At 43.9% G+C, this 26,387-nt stretch overlaps 2 protein-coding genes across 4 annotated transcripts; both read left to right on the top strand.

Moving 5' to 3' along the window:
* Positions 1-4,984: 4,984 nt before the first annotated feature.
* Positions 4,985-12,944, top strand: lamp2 (lysosomal-associated membrane protein 2). Of its 2 annotated transcripts, none has more exons than XM_023793353.2 (9): positions 4,985-5,143; positions 7,107-7,219; positions 8,087-8,297; positions 8,381-8,542; positions 8,641-8,834; positions 8,925-9,050; positions 9,158-9,212; positions 9,341-9,508; positions 12,127-12,944. In XM_023793353.2, the coding sequence occupies exons 1-9, from the start codon at positions 5,098-5,100 to the stop codon at positions 12,270-12,272; spliced, it is 1,221 nt and encodes a 406-aa protein (XP_023649121.1). In that variant the 5' UTR covers positions 4,985-5,097; the 3' UTR covers positions 12,273-12,944. The 2 variants fall into 2 exon arrangements, with proteins under 2 accessions (XP_023649121.1, XP_023649122.1); XM_023793354.2 differs by lacking the exon at positions 12,127-12,944 and adding an exon at positions 9,730-11,953.
* A 5,104-nt stretch (positions 12,945-18,048) lies between these two features.
* Positions 18,049-26,114, top strand: LOC111834264 (transmembrane protein 255A-like). Of its 2 annotated transcripts, XM_023793349.2 has the most exons (10): positions 18,049-18,360; positions 18,623-18,700; positions 19,251-19,393; positions 20,016-20,078; positions 20,719-20,808; positions 21,984-22,049; positions 23,655-23,743; positions 24,292-24,454; positions 24,827-24,982; positions 25,271-26,114. In XM_023793349.2, exons 1-10 carry the CDS (start codon positions 18,306-18,308, stop codon positions 25,412-25,414), a joined length of 1,047 nt encoding a protein of 348 aa, XP_023649117.1. In that variant the 5' UTR covers positions 18,049-18,305; the 3' UTR covers positions 25,415-26,114. The 2 variants fall into 2 exon arrangements, with proteins under 2 accessions (XP_023649117.1, XP_023649118.1); XM_023793350.2 differs by lacking the exon at positions 18,623-18,700 and having other exon boundaries at positions 18,050-18,360.
* Positions 26,115-26,387: the final 273 nt, after the last annotated feature.

Genomic DNA, 26,387 nt, shown 5'->3' with positions numbered 1-26,387 from the left:
CTAAGCGGTTGGAAGATGGACAGATTATATATATATCTGGGAAAATAAACCTTGGACTAGTTATTATCAGAGTTGGGTAATTCAGGTCCAGAGAGTAAATGTCCAGACCAAGATTTTGTTTCAACCAAAAACAACAACAACAACAAATTTATTTTTGTATAGCGCATTATCAGAACATTACATCGTCTCAAAGCGCTTTACAGCACCCCCACCCAAAGCCCCCAGTGAGTAAGCCATAGGCGACAGTGGCAAGGAAAAACTCCCTAGAAGGAAGAAACCTTGGGAGGGACCAGACTCAAAGGGGGAGCCCATCCTCCAGGGGCCAGCAGGGAGAGTCAAATACAGTAAAATTTGAGACACAAACAGGGAGCAGGGGGGAGATGACAAGCCAGTCACTCCAATCGCCAGGCAACCAGAAGGCAGGCAGCGGGTCATACATGGAACCAGTTGAGCATAAAGAGTCACAGTCACAGAGTACTTGTACACTTGGCAAGATCGGTCTTGCTGACTTGCCTTCCAAGCACGAACTTGGGGTGCACGAGTCGTGGGGTTGGTCATGTTTGGCAAGGATGCAACCGATGTATCCTTGATATTGATATTTGGGGCTGGGCAAGAACGATATCCGGGGAATTTTTACCGTCCTGTGTACTTCTGATCTTGAGTATTGGACCTGGTCTTCGGCAATGGAATACCACGTAAAATTCCCCTAACCCTATTTTTCCTACTGGATATGTGCATTTTATTATGCAACGTTTTTCAAGGAACGCATTAGTCACATTGTAGCAGGTGCTGTGGTGTTAAAGACCATGGGAATGTAATCTCACGGTTTGGCTGTTCTTGTAAAGAATGAGTGCTGGTCTAGTCTCATTGACCGAAGTATGTAAATAATGAGCTGTATACAGCTGTATCAAGACCTTTATGAGCATAAGAAGAGGTGAGGAACCTTGCATGCATTGTTATTAACTGTACATTTCAAACCATGTGACCTGCATGATGTACAAACCTTTGACAGCTGTCATGATTCGGGCAAAATTATTATGGTATCAGTGTAGTTTATATCTGTATTAGTGCTTTCAAGCGATTAAAATTTTTAATCAGATTGATCACAGGGTTGCTGTGGATTAATCACGACTAAATATCATTCATTTTTAATCTATATTAATCACATTTCATTTTATATGAGCAAACAGACTCAAGAAAAAAGGGAATATATATGCACTGCACATGTTTATTGAATATCTTGAACACGAGTCGGATGCATTCCATCTGCCACAGAAATGCAATACCATGGACCCATATCAAAAAGCAAAATTTTTTGCTTAGCCGGACAACTTGTCGCATTTAAGGTACCTCAGTTTAAATGGTCTTTATCTTCGTTCACTTACAATTAGCCCGAACTACCGTAAATCCGACAAATAATCCGACTAATCATGAAATCCAATTCTAGCCCGGTTAATTGCCATTGTTAGCAATATCAGCTGATCACACATTACGCGCGGTGCTTTGCGTATAAAACTCCGTAGCAACACGTCCACGGATAAGTTGGACAATATAGTGTGTGCGACCAATTTAATGAGCCACAAATGAGAAGTAGTGCTTAAACAGTATAAAACTATAACTTTCCCTTCTGTTGATAAAAGGCGCAGCCATCTTGGATTCTGAACTCGGCAGGGGTCCTCTGTGCTGCTCCGAGATATTTCTCGGATCTCCGAGAAACAGGAGAACGCACGTCGTCACTTCCGGCTTCAAAACTCGGAATACGAGTTCCCAGGGCAAATGGAATGCACTAAAACTGCCCGACATGGGTTGACAGAGACATTTCAGGGATTTTGAGTCATTCTGCACTGCAGATGGGTTCATTTCAACTGAGCTGTCAGTGCTGTCACTCTAGCTTCACACCCCCTTGTGGGATTGGGGTGCTGACATTTCAGGGACCCCCCATGCCTGCATTTCCACCTGCCTCTCCCTCCTACTTATGCTGCCATAGCCGTATCTGCCAGATCTTACATATTGCACTCACCTAACTGTTTGCACTGCCTCTAGTCTCCCCTACTTGTGTACTTTTTATCTCCCCTACCCCTCCTGGGCTGTGCTGCTTGGTGACCACAAATTATCAAGATATTCTGCCTACCCGGCTGCCTCTGAAGGCTTCACTACCTGTGGTGTCCTTCCAGTCCGCCCATCTCCTGCCTGCCCTACTGCTGTACCACTATTCATCCTGCCGTAAGAAGCAGCACCGGTACATGCACGTATATCACCTGCCTGCCCTCCGCGTTAAGATTCAAACTTATAATTTAGACAGTGTAAGTAAGGACTCTGCCATCTTGTCCATTTGACTTTCACTACCAGCCCCTGGAGGATGGGCTCCCCCTTTGAGTCTGGTTCCTCCTAAAGTTTCTTTATATGATTAAGTTTTTCCTTGCCATTGTCCTCCCTGGCTTGCTGTCTGGGGGCTTTGGGCAGGGTCACTGTAAAGTGCTTTGAGACAATGTAATGTTGTGAAAATGCACTTTACAAATAAAATTGAATTGAAATTGAATAGATAAACATGATCTATGTTGCAAAGAGTAAAAAAACTCAAAATTCAAAATTGCTGTTAACTGCTGTTGCAAGATAAAAAAAAATTTAAGGGATTTCTATTTCAAAACTGTCCAAAACCAAGGTTCCTCTTTTTGTTGGACATTCCCACCCTCATAATTTTAAAGAAGTTGTGTTATATTATGAGCAGACTGAGTTTTTCAATTCAATTCAATTTTATTTGTATAGTGCATTTTCACAATATTGCATTGTCTCAAAGTGCTTTACACTGTCCTTGCCCAAAGCCCCAGAAAGCAAGCCAGAGGGGATAGTGGCAAGGAAAAACTCCACCATAACAAGAAACTTTAGGAGGAACCAGACTCAAAGGGGGAGCCCATCCTCCAGGGGCTGGTAGACATAGTCCAAAATATCAGTCCTGACTTATAGAGTACAATTTTGAGTAATCCAGGTATAAATCGAATGATTTTTTTTGTTTGTTTTTTTATGGACCATGAATCTGCAAATAAATAAATATTCAATATATTCAAAATGCAGAAGTTTTTAAACAAAAAATGTGTTAAATAAAGTGTGCACCAGTACTCAAGGAAACTTAATGGAAAGAGCGAGTGAGAACGTCTGTTCTTTAACAAACTGAAAAACAGGTCATGGCTGTATAGGTGAAGGCCTACAGGGCTCCTGTCCACATTTATGATGCTGTGCTTACCTAACAGTACTACTGCAGTGATACGTTTTTGCTGGCACGAGATCTTCTAGCTATACTTTGCAATTCAAAGATTTGCCTTAGATATTCCATTGTTTTCAGGAAAACATTTGTGATTTTTTTCAATCATGTCAGTGTTGCTGGAGAATGCTTTTTCAAATACACATTCGAGAATTTGAACTTACAATGTTTCGGTGTCAATAAATATTTTAAAACCAAGCCTTTCAGACAAAATAACGAGATATCCACTAACCAAAAACATGTTACAGTGCATTACTGGAAAAATTCGAAGGACCAAATTCGAAGCGATAAATTGTGTAGCACAACGTTCGATCCCAGTCAGTTTTACTTTTTTTCGCCAGTCGCCGGTGGAGCTTGAACATTGAAACCCAGGTAGTTTCATTCCGCTTTAATTTCTAGCAAGCAGGCGGTGATCAGCAAACACTAAAACAGACGCACCAAGCTTCAGCATGTGGATATAAAGTTTAAAGACCTTGGGGTGAGTTTCCCGAAACCTCCTTAACGCTTCGTCGTTCTTAAGTTCTACCATTTAACATACGACCAACGTAGCGATAAGAAGGATTCGGGAAACTCACCCCTGTGCAGTAACTACGCCGAAGGTGCGCAAATAAGCGCGCCGCACAACACTGACTGAGCGGAATAAGCACAACGAGAGCGCTTCGTATTTCTTTCATTTTATGTGTAAGGGCATTAATTATGGAAGGATTATTCGGACGACTGTATTAGACAAATAACTGCGTTAAAACGTGAGAATCCCTTTGGTTCGTTCGAGAGAGTAGTTGTACGGCACTGCATAATAATTAGCAGTGTATTTCATTATTTTCATTTTAATGTTAGTAATGTCTTGCTGTGCATAATTTGTCAGTTATCACATGGTCCGCTGTTATCCGCGGTAGGTCTTGGAACGTATTTCCAAGCACAGCTTACTACAACTAATACCAAAAATGCTTGTTATTGCAGATGAAATGGATGCTGCCGACAATATAACAGATTTCAAAGAGCAAATTGGAGGGTTGTTGGAAGAAACTGCAACGGTGGTAGCTACTTCTGAGTACAACACTGATTATGTTTGCAAACTTCGAGGAACCCAAAAGCATAGTTGTTTACTGAATGGGTACGACTCGACTATGCAAGTTGCAATAGGAGTTTTTGGGAAACATACTCCTGGACAGCCGTCCTAGTCGAAGTAATTCAGGACCACTTTCCCTTTCCCTCATCCACCTGTGGTTTCATCTGTGGCTCATATTGCTCGATTGCTCCAAACTACAGCCACTACAGACAGATCTCTTGGAAGCACTCAGCCAATCACGGAGGCCTCTGTATCTTGATGGGTGAAAGTGACAGTCTGCATATGTGCGGTATCATTGAAATAAACAAATGAATAAATAAAACCGACAAGAAATAATAAAAATAGGAAGAAAAACAATTTTCTTAACAGATTTACTTATGCTCATATTTCATATCATTATTATTTATTTACTGCCACGTTTCACAATATATTTATTTATCAATGTACACGGTTAAATATTTGATAAAGTCGGAATAATCCCTGTATAATAGATAAGTGAGCATGAGAGTTCAAGCTAATTCACCCAGTCCTTCACTGTTCACTCACTGGCTGCAGGCCATCGGTACTGCTCGCATGCGCAGTGAGGCAGCACTCTGCCGCTCTCTCACTGGCCGCGTCACGTTCTGTGCAATGCGCATGAGCAATACGGCAGCACCAACCGACTGTCATATGACTCTCATTTCCTGCTTATAGTCAGTGGCTGCTCGTGAGTCCGAGGGGATTAGGCTGCTCTCTGTGCGTGGTTCCCCAGTTTGACCGACGATTTACCATGTTTCGTTACGCCTGCGTCACTTTGCTCTTGCTTTTGGCTGCCGGTGAGTATGCACGGGGGATAGAAGCATCGTCTTGTTTTTTTTAGTTTTGATTTTGACAATAGCAAAAGGAAAGTTTTTTTTTTCTTGCGCCGTCACGGGGGCCTAGCTGGATCTTGATATGGGTATTTTGAAAACTATCTAACAAGTCACCTACGTATTAAACCGTGTATTTATTCCTGTCTGTCTGCCTGTTTGTAACACTGGGGATCTTATCGCAGATAAAGCTCGTGCTTTCGTTCGTATGTGTTAATGTGTCTTTAGTTGGCAGACCTGGTAGTGTAAACTGTCATTGTTATCTGGGTAGGTAGCTGACGCTGGCCCGTTAACCGAGCCAAATTTCAGTCCTGTTCTTCATACGTGTCTGTTTGATTGTGTGCACTAACAGTTGGGAAGATCAGCCATGGTCATACTGGGGATGGTTGGAGACAACTGGCCTAGTCAGATGAAATTAACTTGTGCGGATAGGCAGTTGCGTTTGACTGGAAATGATCATTTTGCCTGCACACGAAATGGGGCGGGTTGGGGTTAGGAAACACCCACAGTATTTTTAGCTAACTAAATGTTTATATGATAAACGGCATGAACCCGTCTGTGCTGGGTGGATGCTGGAAGCTGCGGGATTTGATAGTTAACCCGATTTGATAGTTGTATATGTGTATATGATAGGGTGAAGATGGTGGTGCCGGGTGAAAAAGCACGTGATGACAGGCTGTTTCGTAACCCCACCGGGTGTGTTTTACCCTTTACCCTGGCTTCCCAGCATTTGCATGCAGGATCTCCCGGCTTTCCGTTTTGGTTATCCGTGTGATCGGACATGTGCCCGGAAAAGCTACCTCTGTCATCGGACATGTGTTCTGTCCGGGTGACCCGGAAACCTGCACTGAGATAAAGAGCTCACCTCCAGAATAAAACATCTGAAATGTATTAGACTATTAAAGACCAAAAGTAAAACTTCTGCAAATTTTTTACTTGCAGATTAGTGAGGGTCATTTGCGAATTATTACAATCAGTTGCACTTTCTGTCGGACTGAAGTCCCAGATTAACTGCAGAAACGCATTAAAATGTGACCGGGTAAAACCTGACCCAGTTCTCCGACTTAACTGCGATCGCTTTCTTGTTTTGACCGGTCTCTTCTCCCGCCTGAAACGCCGTCAGCTATAGTTCACACCCGGACCAGTTTGAAGACCTGATAAAATATTAAATTGGTTGACATGGATATCTCTGTGAATTGTACAGTTGGTCCCTTTGTGTTTTTGAAAAAGATTGAGGTTGTATGTCGATTTTTTCCCTCACGTTTGTCTGGATAAAATGTAATTTTCCTGTATAATTCTGCATTTATTGTACCCTGGGTTCTAGGGGGTGGATGGATGTTCTTGGGTGTGTACTGCTGTTTCTTCACTAAGAGAAGGGAACCGCTGAACTTGCTGTAACTAGTTAATAGAGTGCATGGCTGAATGCTTTATAAAGCGAAATCACTGTGGATCAAAGTCTCCGGTAACCCTCCGTAATGGTAATTCTGAAGCAATTTGAAGCTGAGGTAATAAAAGAGAAGGCATGGAGGGCCCTTCTGGCTGTGCTGCCTGGGGCAGACTCACCCCTTCTAGTGCCGCCTTTCACCTGCAGCCGGCCTCACAGTGTTATGTTTCTGCCTTATGTGAGACTGTCAGCTGTCAGCTGCTCCTCTTCCGTGGTCCTCACAGTCCGGCTTACACGATCGATTCTGAGGCTCATAAATGTTTACTGTATTCCGGTTATTACGCACTGTAAAACTGTAACCATCTGAGAGCCATAAAGTCTCATTCTCATTAATCATTAACGGTTTATCTGTCGTTGTGAATTTTACCCGTGATTAATTATCCACCGAGTCAAAGGTCGATTTTTAAGCTATTTATTTTTGGTTATTATAAAGAGCTGCTCTTCCCTGGGCAAGGTTAACCATGCAGTTTGTGTTTTTCCTGGCAGAAATCCGGCAGTCCCGCAGCACGGAGGTGAAAGTGGAAGAAGACAAAAAGCTGTGTCTGTATGCAAACCTGATGCTGAACTTCTCTGTAACCTATGAGGTCACAGGGAAAAAGGTACTGTAGTGGTCATCTTAGGTCGAAAACATTATTCTTTATGTTGGCAATCTAAAACAATTGACCACTTCAATTGTTTCAAATGAACGACAGTAAAATGTTTACAGGTGAAACTGGTACACAGGTTACCGATCACGGTAAAACAGCTGTGTGGCTCCCGATATCCACTTCTTTATTTTTCACATTCAAAAAAGGCAAACTTTATTTCTCCTCTGACACACATATCCCTTACGGCAGTCGCAAACCAAAAAACTAAGCGGAGAAGCACTTTCCTGTAAGATACACTACATAAAATTCAAATTATAATGGCAGGTTTACACAAAATATTCTAACCATTTAATTAAACAAAAAATACACCATTCTGTATAAATGTTGCTCACAGGATGTCCACAGGTTTGTGTGTGTGTGTGTTGTTTGGGGGGGGGGGGGGTCAGCCGTGCATGAGTCAGGGCACCCGTCGCCCATGCTGAGCACCCGCGAGCACTGACATCCTGAAACTTTAAAGACAGAGGCTGTTTTTGGGTGTCGGCCGCATCTGTGTGGTGTGAAGGTGCAGAGTTCTGCATTTGCTGCGTCTCAAAGTGTGAAGACGGGGGAGCTTCATTTACTAGTTGGACTTATAATGCTGAAGTGGATGATGGAAATTGGCCTGTTAACCATGTTGGTTATTTCTTCCTGTTGTTGGACTCTCGGCCTAGCCTTGCGGGTGGTGTAGTCATGCCCCCCTGTTCCTGCCTCCGCTTAAGCACTTCCTGTAATGTTGACACCTTTAATTCAGAGAATTCTTAGCGGCATTGAAATTTGTACTGGGCACAGTTCAATCTTTTTAATTTTCTTTTTGGCTTGCTGGTCCTTCTGCTGACTCAGAATGCCACGGTCACATTCACGCTGCCTGAAAATGTCACGACGAACGGCAGCAGGTGTGGAAACGACAGCTCCCTGCTGAAGATTGGCTTTGGCAAGGGCCACTCTTGGGCTCTCAGCTTCATGCGGGACAACCAGACCTACAAGGTGGATAACATCTCGTTCACCTACGACCTCAAAGACGACACCATCTTCAAGAACTCCTCGTCGAACGGTGAGGAGCTGGTGCCGGGGGCTTTGGATGTGACTCCCAATTCAGGGGGTGACTTGCCCACATGCATCGCTTCTCCTCTTCAGACACGAAAACGGTGACGGTCGGAGGGGAGATGGAGGCCGTGGATCTCAACAACATCTATACTTGCAAGAGTCACGAGACGCTGCACAGCGGGCTGGTACAGCAGGTGTTCTGGAACGTCTCTCTGCAGGCTTTCATAAGCAACGGGACGCTCAGCAAAAATGGTATGACCCCCCCCCCCCCCCCACCTCGTGTGCTGGTATACAGGGTTACACATATACCTCTGCTTATTCATTATTCATCTTCACCTCCCTGCCCGTAGCTACCATTTGCCGTGCTGATCTCCCCACCACGACACCGCCCTCTACAACCATCACACCAAAACCCACGACCACTCCCAAGCCCACTCCGCTGCCCCAGCCCTCCACTGGCTCCTACCATGTCAACGCCAACCCCAACAGCACCTTCTGTCTGCTGGCGATGGTGGGGCTGCAGCTACACTATAAAGATAGCAAGGTATGTGACCGGTATGGAGTTGTGGTTGATGTCATGGGAAATCTGTTTCGATTGGATAATGAATCTCAATTGCGCCCCTCCCACTTTTAGGAATTCGTTAGTGAGAACATTGACCCCAACATAACCACCGCGACTGGGAATTGCGGGAATAACGGGAGCGATGCTGTTCTGGTGCTGAAAAGCGACCACGTGACCATCTCTTTCACTTTCGTGGAGGTAGCGTCAGTCGATCCTGCCTCGGCAGGAGGACCCCTGCTCGCATCCAGTACTTTCCTCTCTCTGCTGCCTGTTTGCCATCCTTATTGGTTCTGGATCTCTTGCAGAACAAGCAGAAATTCTTCCTGCACGCAGTGAACGTCTCTGTAGTGAATGGCAATGGTAAGTTTGGGTAAGACCAGCTAGAGGTTTTGTTAGGCAGTCGCTTGGATGTCGATATCATCATCATCATCATCATCATCCCCGCCCCCCCCCCCCCTGACTTCTCTTTATTGTCTCCTCTGGCCCAGACACTTTCCATTCTGGAAATGCTAACATGTCACTGTGGGAGGCTGCTCTGGGTACCTCCTACATGTGCAACAAGCAGCAGACAGTCAACGTCTCTGACTCCTTCGCCTTTGTCACCTACGACCTGCGGGTGCAGCCCTTCGAGGTGAAGAATAGCTCTTTCGCCACAGGTGAGTGTCATTTCCCCCACCCCCCCCCACCCCTTTCCCCGTACCAGTCCCAAAGAAATCTGGCTCCTCTGTATCAATTTATCTACCAGATCCCAAAAGTGTAGCTCAGATTTACTAGGCTTTGGCAGAATCAAAGCTTCTGGAATTTGATGCTGTGGAAGTAAATCATGTCCCCGCTGTTCATGTGTTGGTCCCCCTCCCCCCTCCTCCTCTGTTTGCAGCTCATCAATGTCCTATGGATGACACCAGCATCTTAATCCCAATCATTGTCGGGGCTGTCCTGGCGGGCTTGATTGTCATTGTGCTGATTGCTTATGTGATTGGTAGAAGAAAGACCTACGTCGGCTATCAGAGCCTTTGAACCACTCAGTGATCGTGTCATTCAACGGATCAATCTCGGCACCTTTTTTTTTTTTTTCTTTTTAAAATTTTAAAGTTCCCCTCCTCCTTTTTGTGTTGTCTGTTCAGGAGCAAGCACAGGTTCTTTTCACCTTTGCACAGTAGATGGCGCCTTGTGTTCTATCGTCTGACAGCAGTCTTGGATAAAAGTTACTTGTACAGTTTTCCACTCTCCTTGTTTATACAGCTGGCGGTTTTGTTTTGGCTAATAACATAAAGTCAAAATAGCAGTGCCTCTAGGGTACTTGAATCTTATCTTTTACAAGACTGGTTCCTTAACTATTGCTCCACCTACTGGAACTTGAGGGAGGTAAAGCCGACACTGGTCTTCTGCTTTACCCAGGGTTCATTTTACCACAGGGGTATAAACTTTTTTGGGAAGGTGTGAGTGAACAATAATGTAACAATAGAGTATGCTATGCTCGCCCCCCCCCCCCCCAACGGAGCACCCGGAAGCTGGGGACCCTCTGGTGGTGGTGCATCGAGACCTGTGCTTGCTTACTCAGCTCACCATTCCTTTTACCATCCCATGACTGTGTGCCTTTGTGTGCTCGTTCAGTTGTACCACACTTGTAACTCAACATTTGTCTTTTGAGGTCATCTACCACGTTGGCATTGGCTCGTACCCTTTGGCACTTGCTGGCACTTTTTTTGAGGGGGTGGGGTTTTTTGAGGAGGGAGGAAGGATTGAGTGAGTTTTGGCTGATACGTTTGCATTTCTAAGCGTCCGACACGGAGGCTGATAGAACGCACTGGTCATGGGTTACCTGAATTCTGTCAGAAACGTCCTCTAGATTCCAGACGTTGTGTCAGGGCTGACCGCTCATTCTGGAGGCAGACTTACTTGGTTTGGCCTCTCATTTGAGCACCGATACTGTTATTTCAGAAATGTTGTCTTGGATGTAATGGCAGCAGTTTGTAGGCTTTCAGAGCGCTACATCAGGAGTATCTCCCACAGCCCCTGGGATGCTGCATGGAGGCATGCAGCAGTGGTGCTGAATGGTGACAGACCGTCATCCAGCATAGTAGTTGAGCCTCAGGATTTTATTCATGGAATCAAAAAGCAAACGTTGGGTTTGGTCTCCCCCCCCCCCCATTCTTTCTGTAGGTTTGGTGCATTAGACTATAAAGGGATGATATTAGCATTTAGCACATCTACCTGTATTTACGTGTTGTTTTTTGTGTTTTTATTTTTGTTTCCCTCCACCCCCAAATTATGTACATTTGACAATTAGTGCACTAATGCAGCTTCTCCCATTAGCTGCTCCTAGTGCTTTCAGACACTGGGCAGGCATCAGCTGTAGCTCCGGCCAGCGGAGGCGCCTTTCTGCTCAGTGAGCGAGGCAGCTCTGGGGATTGGCGGAGTGTAATGGTTTGGAGGCGGCCATATTTGTACATATTTCTGCTTGATGTTGATGGTGGGAGTGCCTTTCTTATTGTTATTGGTCTAATTGGAACTTCAAGCCAGTTTTAGCTCCCTGATGTGAAGATTCTTTGTTAAATTTCTCCGCTGTAGAGATGTTGCAGCTCTGACTGTGTATCTAACAGGTTGTTCCTGTAACAACCCAGAAAGAACCTAACCTGAGCATGACAGGTTCTGGTAGATATGGCCTTCCAGGCATTGGGGAATGTCATGTATTCATGTAGGCAATAGTTCTGGGTACAGGGTTGGAGTTTAACCCTTAATTTTTTATTTTTATTTTTCTGCCCTCCGCATCCTGGAAATGGTTATTGTACCAGTCATGGGCTGGTTTATTTACACTTTGCACTTCGTGTTTGGGTACTGGATTAGAAAAGGGAATCTCACATGTCCGTAAGAAATACTGCGTGCTTGTTTTAATAAGATGGCTTCTTGGTCTGAAATTCTGTCAATATTTGGAATATTTTTTTAAATCTGTGAATATACAGAAATGATTGTGGAATTCCATCTTAGTACCTTTTTATAAGATTGAAGATTCTTGGGTTGTTGTATAAATATGAACACCCTTTAATTTTGTTTTTTGTTTTTTTTCCCCTCCAAATGACAATAAAATCTGCTTACTGATCCGTCCTGAAGCCGAGTTTAATTCTTTTACCAGATTTGTCCTGCATTCTCTCATGCTGCTCCATTGATCACAATCCAGCCTCCTCCACACCCTGCCATGTCTGTTTGTAGTCTTCATCCTTTCTGTGTACCATTGTCCTTCATTCCTTCACACACTTTCTTTATTCTCATCCAGCGGACGACTGTCAAGCCGATAAAGACGACAACCTCATTGTCCCCATAGCAGTGGGGGTGGCCCTGGCAGTTCTGGTTCTTATTGTGTTGGCTGCCTATTTTATTGGAAGGAGACGGAACCAGGCCCGAGGCTATGAGTCATTCTAGGGTGATTGTGGTGGGTGGGGCTTCACCAATCAGCTGTTGGATATTTAAATGTGTCTCAGCTTCTGAGGCCTTTTTTTTTCCCTTTTCTTGCCTTGATCATGTGTTTTGTGAAGTTGCACTTATCCTACTAGTTATACTGCTGAATATAGTCCTATTTTCCCCTTATTATGCACCAAATGGTCACTGTCAAAATTGGCTGCCTGAAAATCCTTAAGCCTTTTTTATAAAAAAAAAAGAGAGAACCTTCTGAAAATCAAGCTTTAAAAGAAAAAAAATGAAATCATTTTGACTAAGCTGGTCTGTGTCCTGGTCTTTTTTTTCCCCCACAAGGAAGAAAAGTACTATGTTTTTCAAACTTATTTTCGCTAAGAACAGTAAAATATTGCATCTTTTATCAGTCAAGCAGAGGGACTCCTGCTGGAGAGAGGATTCAGCCAATGAGCTCACTGCTTCTCCTCTAGCTTTTCCTAGCAGTGAGTGTGTTTTCCTGGGTAACACGTCATGTTCCTGCACTCTAACAGCTGACCTCCCCCTCCCCCCCCCCCTCTTTTTCATGCCAGCTGAGGAGTGCTTCCTGGACTCTGATCTCAGCTTTCTCGTGCCTATCGCTGTCGGTGTGGCTCTGAGCTTCCTAATCATCCTAGTGCTTATCTCTTACCTGATTGGGCGGAGGAAGAGCCGTACTGGGTACCAGTCCGTATAACAACCCCCCCCCCCCCCCCCCCGAGCCCCGTCACTGCTTCGTCCTTTCATCCGTCTGGCTTTCTCACACCTCTCTCTACTCTGCATAGATAGCTTCTTAATGAATGCCGGTCTTCTGTTCTGCAAGACCAGTTTCATCTCAGCTTGACCTCTATGAGTGTTTCCCAGCATGCCACAGACATGCGGTTATCATAAATCCAGCCTTAGTGCTATTGTCAACCGCTTAATTTAACACACTTATCAAATATTTTGAAGATGGTTAACAACTTAAAACGGCCATTTAACTGTGTCTACCACAGTAAGGAGAAGTAATCCTATTTCAGATTCTCCTCAAACATGACTACTTTCTGTAGAGCTGAGCATTTGTTTTTTCCTTTGTAGAGGCTGAGATGAAACTGGTCTTGAGGTGCAGCTCCAGAGGTTCAGGAGTAATAGCAGTCAGTTTATGCTGTAATGAGGAGCTTAGCATTGATTCACTTTGTTACTCGGAGGGAGATGAGCTGTTCCCTCCTAATGAATGAGGACTGCCTTAGAAGATGGTTCTTCTGCTTTGGAAATGATGTATGAGATATAAGGAATGCCTGTCGCTCCAACTCTCTGAGCAGAATGTCTCGAACCTGCCTTTCCACTCTGTTTCTGTTGATCTTAAAGTCCATTTTAAGCATGTTGTACCATGCCATAGTCTGTGAAGGAAAAGCAGGCTTTTCTTCATTGTGACACCATTCAGCCATTTAAAACTCCATCATTCTTATTAGTCGTGTTAATTTGAAGTCATTTCTCAGGGAGCAGAAGTTGGTGGCACTATTAGTGAATCGGTTTAACAAAAAAGCCCAGCATCATTCAATTCATCCAGGGTCCACACACATTAGTTATGCTAACATAATAACAGAAAAAGTTTAATGCCCCACCAAAATATTGAAATCACTCAATCTTAATTTGTTTTGCTCCAAATTGTCTTGTTATTGCAAACCTATATTTCCACTGTAAATTTCAGTGCTCAGAAATTGATTGGATATGTTAGGGGAAGTGAAGATGAAGTGCTGTTTTATTTTTATTAAATAGGGGCAAGTGTAATGTGGAGTCACCATAACACCCCCACCCCCTAAGAGAGAGAAATGTTGGCATTTTGAATCATTACTGAATTTTGTTTCTAATTATTACAATGAGTCTGTCCACAGTATTTTTGTACTGATTTATGTATAGCATGTCTCAGTGTGAAGAATATCAAGACATGTATATTATAAATTGAGCCTGGGGGTGGGAAATGAATAAAGTTGCTTTCCTGTTTTGTACTGGTGTGTTGGTCTCCCTTTCCTGCCTGCTCATGTCCCAGGTCATCTTTACCTTCCTTTCTGAACTTTTGCATCTCACAGCTCTAATTAGGGAAAAATTCCAAGTTTTTTCAGAAAGGAATGTGTGAGTCAATTGAGTTGTGCTTTGCATGATTTTCTTAATCTACTAAACATAGCAGAGAAGACTTTGATCAAGAACAACAGAAAAAAGACACATTAACCACATGCCCCAGTCATGTGAAACATGTGACTGGACATCTGATTGGCTTGCCGTATAATCAGAACTATAAAGACGTAAAATGCTTCACATACCGTGTACAGACTGTCTTCATATTGGCTCATGTATTCTTTCCGGATTCTCAGCTGAATTCACATGACTTGCCTGCCATTAAACAAGTAAGAAAGGATCTGCTTAAATCTGCGGTTTGTGAATAAAAGTTGATGAGAAAGGGGCAGTATGTTTACAGGGCTGGTTATCCCAGTAGGTGACAGAGGCAGCTGCATAGGGTCCACCTTTTGAGGGGTGCTGACTTAACAAACAGCTGATTTCACTCATGCGTGGTGTGTGCCATCCAAGTTGAAGTGAAATTAACTGGTTTGTGCCCATAGAAGTGGCAGAGAATAGCTACATGATGTATGGCGCCCCCTAGAGGTACTGTTACCCTTGGCGGTGCCACAAAGAACAGCTAGGTGATGTGGAACACCCCTAATAGTGCTCCCATCCTCTGTGGTGCTGGGGGGACGGCAAGAAAAAATTGTTAATATAACATTATTGTATAATAATATCACATATTATTTATTGCATTGTCATTTATACAATATTATATTTAATATATTGTATTAATTATATTTATCATATACTGAGTGACAAAAAAAGAAATTTCCACATTCGATGGGATGGTTGGTGCTAGTCTTTTCCAGTCAGCATAGTGTGTACCCAGCTAAAGACTTCCAATAGATGTAAGAACTGTAATGTTCTAAGGACCATAGAGACTTGATCCACAAAGACCGTGGCATGAACTCACATTTACTGAGTCAACAACTTTTCTCACTTTGAAGGTACTTTCCAATTGTTATTTTAATACCAATTTTCAATTTTGTTTCCTTTTGTTTTCCATTTGTTTGTGTAGTTTTATGAGTTTTTAACCATTTTTAGACACACACGGTTCGCAATTGTTGTCCAAGGACTGTAGTTTTAACTAGTACTGCTGAAATTAATGAGTTCATAATGCATAATTATTTCTTTGATTGTGTTACCGCATGCATTAATTTTGGTACCCAAATGGAAGAACAATATGACCAAAGATTTTAATAGAGACCTTTTATATTCCTTCCTGATTGCAAACAATGTGAGAGCTTCAGGTGTGATGTTGCACAAGAATTCAGAACTAAAATCAAAACATTCAGTGTTTCCCAGGGAGGCTGAGGGAGGGGTTAGGCAAAGAAACTTTATTACTTGGCCCATTTTGGTTTGAAAAATAATACATATCTATGCTGAATATACAAAATATAAAATCTTTTTTTACAGTATCGCAACATGACTGTATATGCCAGGGTTATTCAAATCACGGTCCTCGAGGTCCGAGCACTGCTGATTTTCCAGCCTTCCTTTACCTGTGAACCAGGTGTGAAGCCTCTGACCAATCAGAATCAGTAATTATTAATTAACTACCTGGAAGAACGGAAAACACGGCCTGGATTTGGAACCGAGGGCCAGATTTGAAGAGCCCTGGTATATGCAATTAATAGTGTTGTAGTCAAGACCGCCTAAACCGAGACCAAGACATTGCCGAGACCGCAGGGTATCAAGACCAAGACACTGCCGAGACTTGAGGGTACCAAGACCAAGACCAAGTCCAAGACCAAGACCAAGACACACTAAGGCGAGACCAAGACCAAGACTGGTCGAGAACAAGACCAAGACCAAGACCGAAAACAGACTAGGGCTAGAATCGACATCACATTACCCAGATCAAATGTAGAGAAAAAAGGCATTGCTGTAAAGTGTCATTACTCGTTAAATCAAATTCATGTTATCTTTTCAATTATATTGTCCGTATGTCCATATGTCTCTCATTTAAAATCTCCCAGATTTGTCATAGTTACGAGACCTGATGGAAAATAATATTCTCAGCAATCCTCTCCTATACACATTTTATCAGACCTCGTCAAGGGAAAGAGATGGGATGTACCAGAAAGATGTTCATATTAAGTCTCTTATACCAGGGACAGAGGCCTCGGGTAAGCTATGAATACAGCTATGTAATGATCCTTTGCTTTGAATTGAAGAGAATGAGCCTCCAGATGGACTTGCACCTCCAAGACCGTGCTTTCTAAGCAATGTAAAATACCTAATTTATTTGAATTATAACTATGCTATAGACTTCGCGGACATTTTCGGACATTTTTTTGCCGATGCATGATACGATGTGTATGATGTGTGTGGACTGTGAAGCACTGGCAGTGTCCGGTGGAGAAAATGTATAAAATGTAATGTTTTTGAAATGGATGCATCTGACTGGTTGCATTTGAATTGAGGCGCGTAATAAATAATGATACTGTTCTGTGAGGATGTGCAGTTTTCTCTTTTTTTCCCCATCCCATCGAGACCGCTATGTCCGAGACCAAGACAAGACCGAGACCAAATAGAGTCGAGACCAAGACAAGACCGAGACCAAATAGAGTCGAGACCAAGACAAGACCGAGACCACAAAAAATTGGTCTCGAGACCGGTCTCGAGACCAAGACCGGTCTCGAGAACTACAACACTAGCAATTAATCACAAAATGCTTTTGTGATTGTTTTAGTTTCAGTATTCATGAACAATAACCTTCCTCACCGTGGGTGGCCAAATATGCTGGTTCCAGAACATACGTGTGTATGCATCCCAAGTCCAGAAAAGGCCTTTTCAAGACAAAACTAAGAGCTCAACCAGAACTCTTCATCACAATGTGGAGCCACATAAAATGGAAGACAGCAGCTACTGAACCAGAAAAGTTAAGATGGCTGCCAAGTTAATCATAATAATCAGGCAAAGATCTGTATGCCAATCATGTCAGAGGCTCGGTGCATAACCATGTTTAATGTAATGTCTTTGTCTGAAATAATAATGCCACCAATTTATGCAGGAGGAGGCTATGGTGCTGAATGCTAACAGGAGGAGGCTATGGTGCAAAAAGCTAACAGGAGGTGGCTATGGTATTAAATGCTATCAGGAGGTGGCTATGGTATTAAATGCTAACAGGAGGTGGCCCCAGGCCAGTAGATCCATTAAGGATGCTGTGTCTTTGCTATTCATCTGCCATGCCTCACTGCAGTGATGCAATTAATACACTTTTTCTAGCATTTCCCTCAATCAGTAGTTTCATGACACAGCCTCTGCCCATCATGGCTGCTAGCTGGTATAAGCTATTTGCTTTATCTGCTTATAAAAGTAAAAAGGTAAGTTTCTTTTGCATCTGAGCAGGATGAGAAAGTTCTGGGAGTAAGTGTACCAGGTAGGGTTCTGTATTAACACAAACTACCCCTGCCAAATAAAAATCCTTCCACTGACTCTCCAGAAGGGGGAGATTTCCTAGCGGATTTGTGCGCTACTCTGCCATACAGGTAATTTTTTTTGAAGGAGTATTTAACCTCGCCCTGCCGAGGATGCAATTCAAAATATTTACTACATTTCAAGAAGATACACCGTGTGTGGAGTTAAATATATGTTGGAGATGCCTCCCTGACGTTTTTTCTTGATGGGTGGGGGGGCTTTAATTGCGGAGACGGAGCGGCGCATGCGCAGGACTGCAGCTCCCGAGTCTAAGCAGAGCTGCGGTGAAGGTTTGGATCGGTAGATGAATGGAAAGCGCTGAGATGTCGTTAGACCCAGATTAAAATGACACTGCTACGCCAGAGGCGGTGGGGGGACTGGCCATCCGCGTGTGCCACACGCTCCGGCGAAGGGAACCACAGCTACAATGCTAAATAAAAATAACTGCAATTAAAATAATATAAGATCGGTGTCCGTCTACTATTCATATACAAAGAAATAAACATGTCTACTGGGCTGAACCAGCAGGACAATGGGATAAGCCTTTCCGATGCCGTAGGTATGTGCAAGGTCAATGCAGCAGCTGCTGTGGACAGTGAGTTAATATTTGTACTCAGCGAGGCTTCTTGCTAAATTGTAGGTAATGGCTTTGCAAGCACATTTTCGCAAATATTTAAGTAGGCATTCGAAAATATACGCATTTAACCCCTAACTGTAAAGAAATTCGTCGATTTGGGTCAGTGCATTTTAGTGCTTTAATTTAGTCCATTTCTTTTTAAAAATATACTATAAATGAATGACTATGATTACCATGCCGATAGTGTTAATTCAAGGGCAACAGCCGTACAGTCGTGTAACCACTGCGGATTTCTCCAAGGATCGGGGCAGCGGAGAGATCGGTTCGTACACGGCTCGTCCCGGTTCCCGTGTTCTGTTTTTGTTGATTTGTTTCTGCTTTGCCTTGCATGCGTCCGACAGTGTAAGAGCAACGTGGTATTTTGCAATGTATTTACGCAAGAATACTGGTGTCAAGTTTAAGTGCAGCAATTTTCTGCATACAGTGTTTGCTATTGCTTCTGATATAATTACTTACTACTGCTACAGAAAGTCACCTTCTTGTCAATAAAATGCATTCTGATAACCACTGGAACAGCCAACAAATAAAATAACAAATGAATATCGTAATATATGAAGTATTGGGACAACAATATATTTATGGGTTGAATTTGTACCTTGATTGCAGAAAGATGGTGTCCTTACATGCAACTTGTAATAGCTTATCCTGGACAATTTTTGTTAGGGGGGTTGAGAACAGGGCAGGATGCACCTTGAATAGGATGCCAGTCCATCACAGGGCATATACACACAGACACTGATACGCTAGGGGCAGTGTAGGGATGCCATCCTAAGGGTGTCCTCTCATCCATGTCTCCAATGATGTTTTCCAAGGGTCTTTCAAGAGCAGGAAGAGGAAGTCCATCGTGGTGACGGTGTCTCTGCTCATAGTGTCGCTGCTCATCCTCACCATTGGTGTGGCTGCCACGACACGGACGCACAACGTGACAGTCGGGGGCTATTACCCTGGTGCCATCGTGAGTGTTATCAAGCGATGAAACTACTGAGAAGGCTTGTTGGTGCCTGAAGAATGTTACTGGAGGGCATGGGGTGGGAACACTGATGACCAGTGGGGAGACAGGCGCTTTTTTAGCATCTATAGGGTGATCATTTTTGGGGGGGCCGCCCCATGACACCAACACTTTCCTGCGCGCTAAGACGTGTGTTTCAGGACCCAGCCCTCGGAGACATGCAGTCAGTGCATGCAGACTGTCCAGGAAAAATGTGGACTGTCTGGCAGGGAGCTGGGAGGGAGCAAAAACGTGGACCGTCTCTGGGTCCTCGAGAACCGGGTTGGGAAACACTGGTTAAGACTATAGGAAAGTTCAAATCTCGTGGTTAGCAGAGTGATTTCACCATTGGGCCATTGACTGGTTGACTTTCTTTCTTAATTTTACATCGCTTTCAGTAAATATAAATTTAAATGCTCACTAAGCTAAAGTTAATTGTCCCATTACATCATTCATAGTGAAAAATATGGTGACTAGCAATCGGTAATGAATTAACAAAGTACTGGGAGAGCGGACAGAGGTCTTTATGAAGAGTTCGGTTGGGTGACTCCTCCTCAAGCTATGCTGACATTTGCCTTTTTATCTCCAGCTGGGCTTTGGCTCCTTCCTTGGGATCATAGGAGCTCACCTGATTGAAAATAAGAGGCAGATGGTAAGGAGATGGACTTGTCACCACCACCTACCTGCGAATCCAGTGCTTCACAGAGATGTTCGAATGGCATGCCATCAGGCCCATGTGCCGTAGATTGATTACGCAGCATCAAAGCTGGCACTTTACTGCGTGGTGGAATCCGCCGCGATTGTGATTAGCGGGATTCCGTGAGGGTGAGTGCAGGCTGTGCTCTAGATTCAGCAGGACTCCACGAGAGTGATCGCGTGGCGCACTCATGATTCAGGGGGACTCTGGGAGGGTGATCACATGTTGCACATGGACTTTGGATTGGCTAGATCATGTTCCCCTAACTGCCTTATGATACTGGATGCAAGAGGTGAAGGTGGCAGCGTGATGAACTGAAGAGATGGAGGAATGAGGGGAAGCGTGTGTGTTTGTGTGTATGTGTGATGGAGTGCTCTGTAAGCACACTCTCATGTGCCACACTCACCCCCACACTAAGCAGAAGTGTCCCTTCATCTCCACACCTCCTTCTCTTAAAGAGAGGAGGTAATGTGTGACACTGGTAGTGCACAAAGAAACAGATTCAGTTTTGGTGGCTGAGGGGGGTGGCCTGTAGGGGGCGCTATAGCCAGAAGGGGTAACGTCACTCTCTTCTCTCTCGCCCTCCCTGTGGCAGTTGGTGGCCTCCATCGTATTTATCAGCTTTGGTGTGGTGGCGGCACTGTGCTGTGCCGTGGTGGACGGCGTCTTTGCCGCCAGACACATCGTGAGTATGAGCTATGCGGAAGCTGCGGGGGGGGGGGGGGTCACCTCTCACACCACAAACCCTAACTCAGCTGGGCAGCTTCACACCCACACAGTCATTCTCCTGCCCGGCCATTAACCAGACTGCCTGGTAACCTTCCATCTACAAAACATGAATGGACATGAATGGGCAGCATCTAGTATTTCCTGACTGGGTTTGTACCAAAACAGCACTTTGGCCAGCTTCAGCTCTTTGACAAATCCCTATGTTTTACAAGCTATATTATTTTTTATTTTTTTATAATGCTTAAAAAGCATAACCAGCAGATTTACACCCTTTTACGCAGTTTTAGCCATACTTTTCCCACACTTTTTCAACCAAAAAAACACATATGCCTTGCTCAAATGTACAACAGAAGTGCCAGTCGAGATGAACAGAAGAAGTATTTCATGGATGTTCAAACTCAGTGCCCTATATACCAAAGCGGGCTGGTATATAGAGATAGACGAGACACTATTGTAATATTGAAAACAGCGACACCTGGAGGCCAGATGGAGCGACCAGTTTGTCTGAAGTGCTGCCGAGCGTTGAGGGGGTAAAAGCTGAGCTACCTCAAAATGGGCGGGTTTCTTTGACCATGTCATACAAGTCAATGTAATCCTTTATTAAAAAAAACCTCTGTACCTGTCCCTTATTGGCTTAAACATGTAAATGGAGGTATCCTCGCTTTACGAATACCAGGATAAAATACTGATATTGTGTTGGTCCAACAAATAATTTCAAAGTTTTCTTTCTCTACTACTGCAAAGTAGCATGACAAACAGACATTTAAATGAGAGATATAACTAGATACTGAGTAAGACCAGCAAATTTTAAATTGTTACGATAATTCGTTTCAGATAGACTTACTTCCTCAACTCTCTTGGGGACAGTGGTCCTTGACTTTGTGTCGCTGATGGAATTTGGACCTTGGGGAAAAATAGTTGAGTATCCCTGCTCTGACCTATTATTTTACTTATTAATTTTGACCACAAGAAACTATAGAAGAGTAGACAACCTGTATAGTGACTTGATGCAATGGGTTGATTGTCTTCTTAGCTCCTTATTTTTTTAGCCATTAGCTGCCACTGCTGTACTATCGAAGTACCTTTTAAAATATAACCTATGTCATGTGACTGGTGCTTATTGTCATGCAGGACCTGAGACCTCTGTATGCAGGAAGGTGCAAGTACCACTCCAGCGTGATGTCAAGCGACCTGGAAGTGAGTGAAGCTGCCCTTTTGTTTAAATGCTGCCTGTATTACAGAGTAAAGTTTCATTGTATACTTTACAGACTGGCGTGTTGGTCTCACACTTCCAAGGATTTTGGGTTCAATCCCCACGCTTGGATCTAAAACTCTGTTTCCAAAAAAGTTGGGATGCTGTGTAAAATATGAATAGAAACAAAATGTGCTGATTTACAAATCATATAGATCCATATTTAATTGAAAATGGAACAAAGACAGCATATCAAATGCTGAAACTGAGAAATGTCATTGTTTTATGACAACATATGCTCAATTTGAATTTGATGCCATTTACATGTTTCAAAAAAGTTGGCACAGGGGCATGTTTACTACTGTGTTGCATCTCCTCTTCTTTTAACAACACTCTGTAAATATTTGGGAACTGAGGAGATCAGTTGCTGGAGTTTTGAAAGTGAAATGTTGTCCCATTCTTGCCTGATATAAGATTTCAGCTGCTGAACAGTTCAGGGTCTCCTTTGTTGTATTTTTCATTTCATGGTGCACCAAATGTTTTCAGTGGGTGACAGGTCTGGACTGCAGGCAGGCCAGTCTAGCACCCGGACTCTTCTACTATGGAGCCATGCTGTTGTAATATGTGCAGAACGCGGTTTGGCATTATCTTGCTGAAATATAAAAGGCCTCCTCTGATGACGATGTTGTCTGGATGGCAGTATAGGTTGCTCCTAAACCTGTATATATTGTTTAGCATTAATGGTGCCTTCCCAGGTGTACAAGCTACCCAAGCCATGGGCACAGATGCTGGCTTTTGAATTGTGCTTTGATAGCAAGCTGGATGGTCCTTCTCCTCTTTAGCCCAGAGGGTGGGGCGTCTATGATTTGTCTGTTAAACCACAGGACAGTTTTCCATTTTGCCTCAGTCCATCTTAAATGAGCCCGGGCACAAAGAAGTTGGATTCTCAGAATCTTTTAATGATATTATATACCGTAGACGGTGACATTTCCAAATTCTGTGCAAAATTACATTGAGGAGCATTATTCTGAAATTGTTGCACCATTTGCCCACACAGTGTTTCACAGAGTGGTGAACCTCTCCCCATCTTCACTGCACAGAGCAGTGAACCCCTCCCCATCTTCACTGCACAGAGACTCTGCCTCTCTGGGAGGCTCTTTTTGTACCCAATCATCTTGTTGACCTGTTGCCGATTAACCTACTTAGTTGTGAGATATTCAACCCGGTGTTTTATTTTTGCAGTATATGACTGTTCCAGAGTTTTGTTGCCTCTGTCCCAACGTTTTTGAAACGTGTTGCTGGCATGAAATTTAAATTGATCATATATTCATCATAATAAAATTTCTCAGTTTCTGCATTTGATATGCTGTCTATGTTCTATTGTCAATTAAATATGGGCTTATATGATTTGAAAATCACTGCATTTTGGTTTTATTTACATTTTTCACAGCATGTAACACAAGTTTTTCAGGGGAAACAGGGTTGCATGTGTGAGTTTGCACATTTGTTCAGAGGTCCAAAGTCATGTGATGAGGTGAAGTGCTGTTTCCAAGTTGCCCTGAGCGTGCGAGGGGATGACGTCGACGTGAGCGAGTCCCTCTGTGTCTCAGGTGCACTGTCACGCGTCCTCTCAACATTCCTGCAACCTGCGCGTGAAGAGCAATACCTGCTACTGCTGTGAACTCTACACGTGTGGCAGGTGAGCACTTCCGGGTCAGAACCACCTGTGTCTGTTGAGAAATACAAATGTAACCACCATCCCTGTACACCTACTTATTTTCAGTCACCAGGCTGGAATTTCCTGTCGTCTTGTTCTTTTCAAGTCAGCTGTGCTGGGGAGAAGTTAATCAAAGGAAATTGATTAACTAGAATTTATTGTGTAGGAATGCAAGCACAAGGTGTTATGGGAGAAAATCCAGATCTGGAAATGATCACCAACCAAAAAAATCCAAAGTACCTGTTGTCGCATGCTTGTTTCGAGAGAGCAACAGGCTTGCTGTGGGTTTAATAAATTTTGGCGTGGCCTATCAGGAATGCAGTACCTGTATCTGTATCAGATATATTGACATCATCTCAAAAACTGAATAGCCTCTTTTCATCTTGGAATGTCCGCAATGTGTTTTAGTGGCAGTTTTTATGTTTTTGTTGAAAGGGGTCAGGATTGCTTAGTGTAAACTGGGAGCGTGCAAATATTCAATGAGCGACCTAAACACCGTCGTCCCTCCCCACTTCCACTTCATGGGGCAGCCGTGTGGAGCTGACGGGCGGATATCATGAATACACGGAGGTGCGTAGCTGCCAGGATGTGGTGCAGCTGTACCACCTGCTCTGGTTCGCCACCATCCTCAACGTGGTGGCCCTTCTCCTGGGCATCGTGACGGCCGCGGTGCTCGGCGGCTTCAAGGACATGGTGAGCGTGTGAGGGTGTGCCGGCCCTCACGATCCATCCGTCCACCTTCACTGAGGAACATATGAGGTCCCTGTTAGGGTCAGAATCTCAATGTGGTCACCTGGACGTTCTTCCCATTGATATACCATGTAGGAGATGCCTCAATGTCAAAACAACACCTTTTACTCTACCGATGCTAACGAATGCATGTCATTTTCAAGTATCCATTTACTGATTTAATGATTCTTCAACCAGTGACTGTTAGTTCATATTTTTCCACGCATGCATGATTTTAAGTGTCTGGATGCACGTGTCATAACTTAATGTACCACATGAGAGTGTGGTGGAGCAGAATAGCCATCTAGTATAACTGCTTCTGCATGTTTGTTGAAGACACCCACTGGCACCACTGACATCTGTGAGCGAGGCCCACCCCCTGCCCTGGCACCAGCCTCCGCCCTGCCTGAGGTCCCGGGTCCGTCTCACGCCCCTGGCTCTTGCTACAACAGCACCCCCTGTCTGCCACCCTACACCGCATATGATCTGCAGGTATCCTTCTTTGGGGGGTCTGTGATGGGTGCAGATTCTCTTGGCAGCAGCCCGATTCAGCATAATGGGTCTGATATATGTCTACGCGCGTGGCAATTGATTAGACTGCGCTATCCTTCAAAGTTATTAGTAATCTAAGCACATCAGCAGCATTATAAACTCAATGAGTCTTTTCAGCCCAGTGTGTGCCTATGGGTTTAATAACACACCATATAAATTTTGTAGGTATAAAATAAAACATTTAAATCTTCAGCAGGCTCACCTCTTATGTACATATAATTCCCACAGGGCTCCTCCATGTTCCCCGACTCCTCTGGTCTGTCCGACGACTCCCAGTCTGGCGCCAGCTACCTGTGGCCCAGCCAGATCCCTCCACGCTATTCGCCACCATACTACCCCCCTGACGAGAAACCTCCACCCTACAGTCCCTGAAAAGAAGTGGGACTTTGCACGACCACCCTCCCCTGTCGCTGGAGAGCCACTTACATTTGTTGACATATTAAAAGAGAAACCATGCGGGCAACGCTTCCTCGTATCCAGGCAACAGCCGGCAGCCAATAGGAACTGCACTGGAAGCCATCTGATCAGAGTGGGCCTCCCACAAAGGAAGCTGGGACACCGTCTGGGTGATGTTTTCACGGCAAAGGCAACATGTTTTAAAGCTGCAATCAGGCCATACAAAACACAAAGAGCAACCTCTGGCTGGTGACCAACCGATATGCGTGGCTGAATTTGGCATCTTACAGCATCGCAAAACCTTATTCCCACGGACCAACAGAGGGGATCCTTTAAGGTCATTCTAACCCTTCCTTTGCATACAAGCGATTGCTGACCTGAAGGGCAGCCTTTGTGCCACATCGTATCGCCTCTAAAAAGACCAATGTCACAAGCCATCGGCATCATCTGATCATTACTCACCTACTCCACCACTGCAGCTTCCTAGACGTTAGGACATTTAATTGATGAACTGCACCACTGAGTTTCAGTGGCAAATCAAACTGTAGAAATAAGATGCATTCAAAAAGTTTAAAAAAAAAAAAAGGCAACACTTTTTAGAAAAAAAAATACATTTTAGGTAAGAGATCACCTGGCATGTATAATTCTTGATTAATAAACTGAGATATGTTAATGAGCCCCTGTGTGCAGGATTTGATATCAGTTCAGAACCATAAAATGTCATATCAGGATGATACTGGTGTTCTGTATATGAAATGAGCTTCTTTTGGAAGTTTAAACTGTGTAGTTTCCTCTCTGCGTGATTCGCTGTTTTGCTCAAATTCTTTCAAGGCCATTCTTAATCGTTTCAGTATGTGCAAGCTATTCTCTTTTCTGAAGAGCGGGAAAATACTAAAGGATACACAGCAGAAGCATGTAAGTTCAGAGCCCCTGTTCAGTGACACATGTA

This window comes from Paramormyrops kingsleyae, chromosome 10 (genome assembly GCF_048594095.1).
Source record: "Paramormyrops kingsleyae isolate MSU_618 chromosome 10, PKINGS_0.4, whole genome shotgun sequence".
In the NCBI taxonomy this organism is placed as follows: domain Eukaryota; kingdom Metazoa; phylum Chordata; class Actinopteri; order Osteoglossiformes; family Mormyridae; genus Paramormyrops; species Paramormyrops kingsleyae.
The sequence above is the reverse complement of the archived record's forward strand: the minus strand, read 5'-3'. Positions and strand labels throughout refer to the sequence as shown.

What these genes read in the sequence shown, in the direction of transcription:
- lamp2 (XM_023793353.2), top strand. Translation starts at nt 5,098, where the DNA reads ATGTTTCGTTACGCCTGCGTCACTTTGCTCTTGCTTTTGGCTGCCG. An exon ending in GCTCTTGCTTTTGGCTGCCG is followed by an intron (nt 5,144 to 7,106) that starts GTGAGTATGCAC and finishes TTTTCCTGGCAG; the next exon opens with AAATCCGGCAGTCCCGCAGC. An exon ending in ATGAGGTCACAGGGAAAAAG is followed by an intron (nt 7,220 to 8,086) that starts GTACTGTAGTGG and finishes CTGCTGACTCAG; the next exon opens with AATGCCACGGTCACATTCAC.
- LOC111834264 (XM_023793349.2), top strand. Translation starts at nt 18,306, where the DNA reads ATGTCTACTGGGCTGAACCAGCAGGACAATGGGATAAGCCTTTCCGAT. An exon ending in AAGCCTTTCCGATGCCGTAG is followed by an intron (nt 18,361 to 18,622) that starts GTATGTGCAAGG and finishes CCATGCCGATAG; the next exon opens with TGTTAATTCAAGGGCAACAG. An exon ending in GCTATTACCCTGGTGCCATC is followed by an intron (nt 19,394 to 20,015) that starts GTGAGTGTTATC and finishes TTTTATCTCCAG; the next exon opens with CTGGGCTTTGGCTCCTTCCT.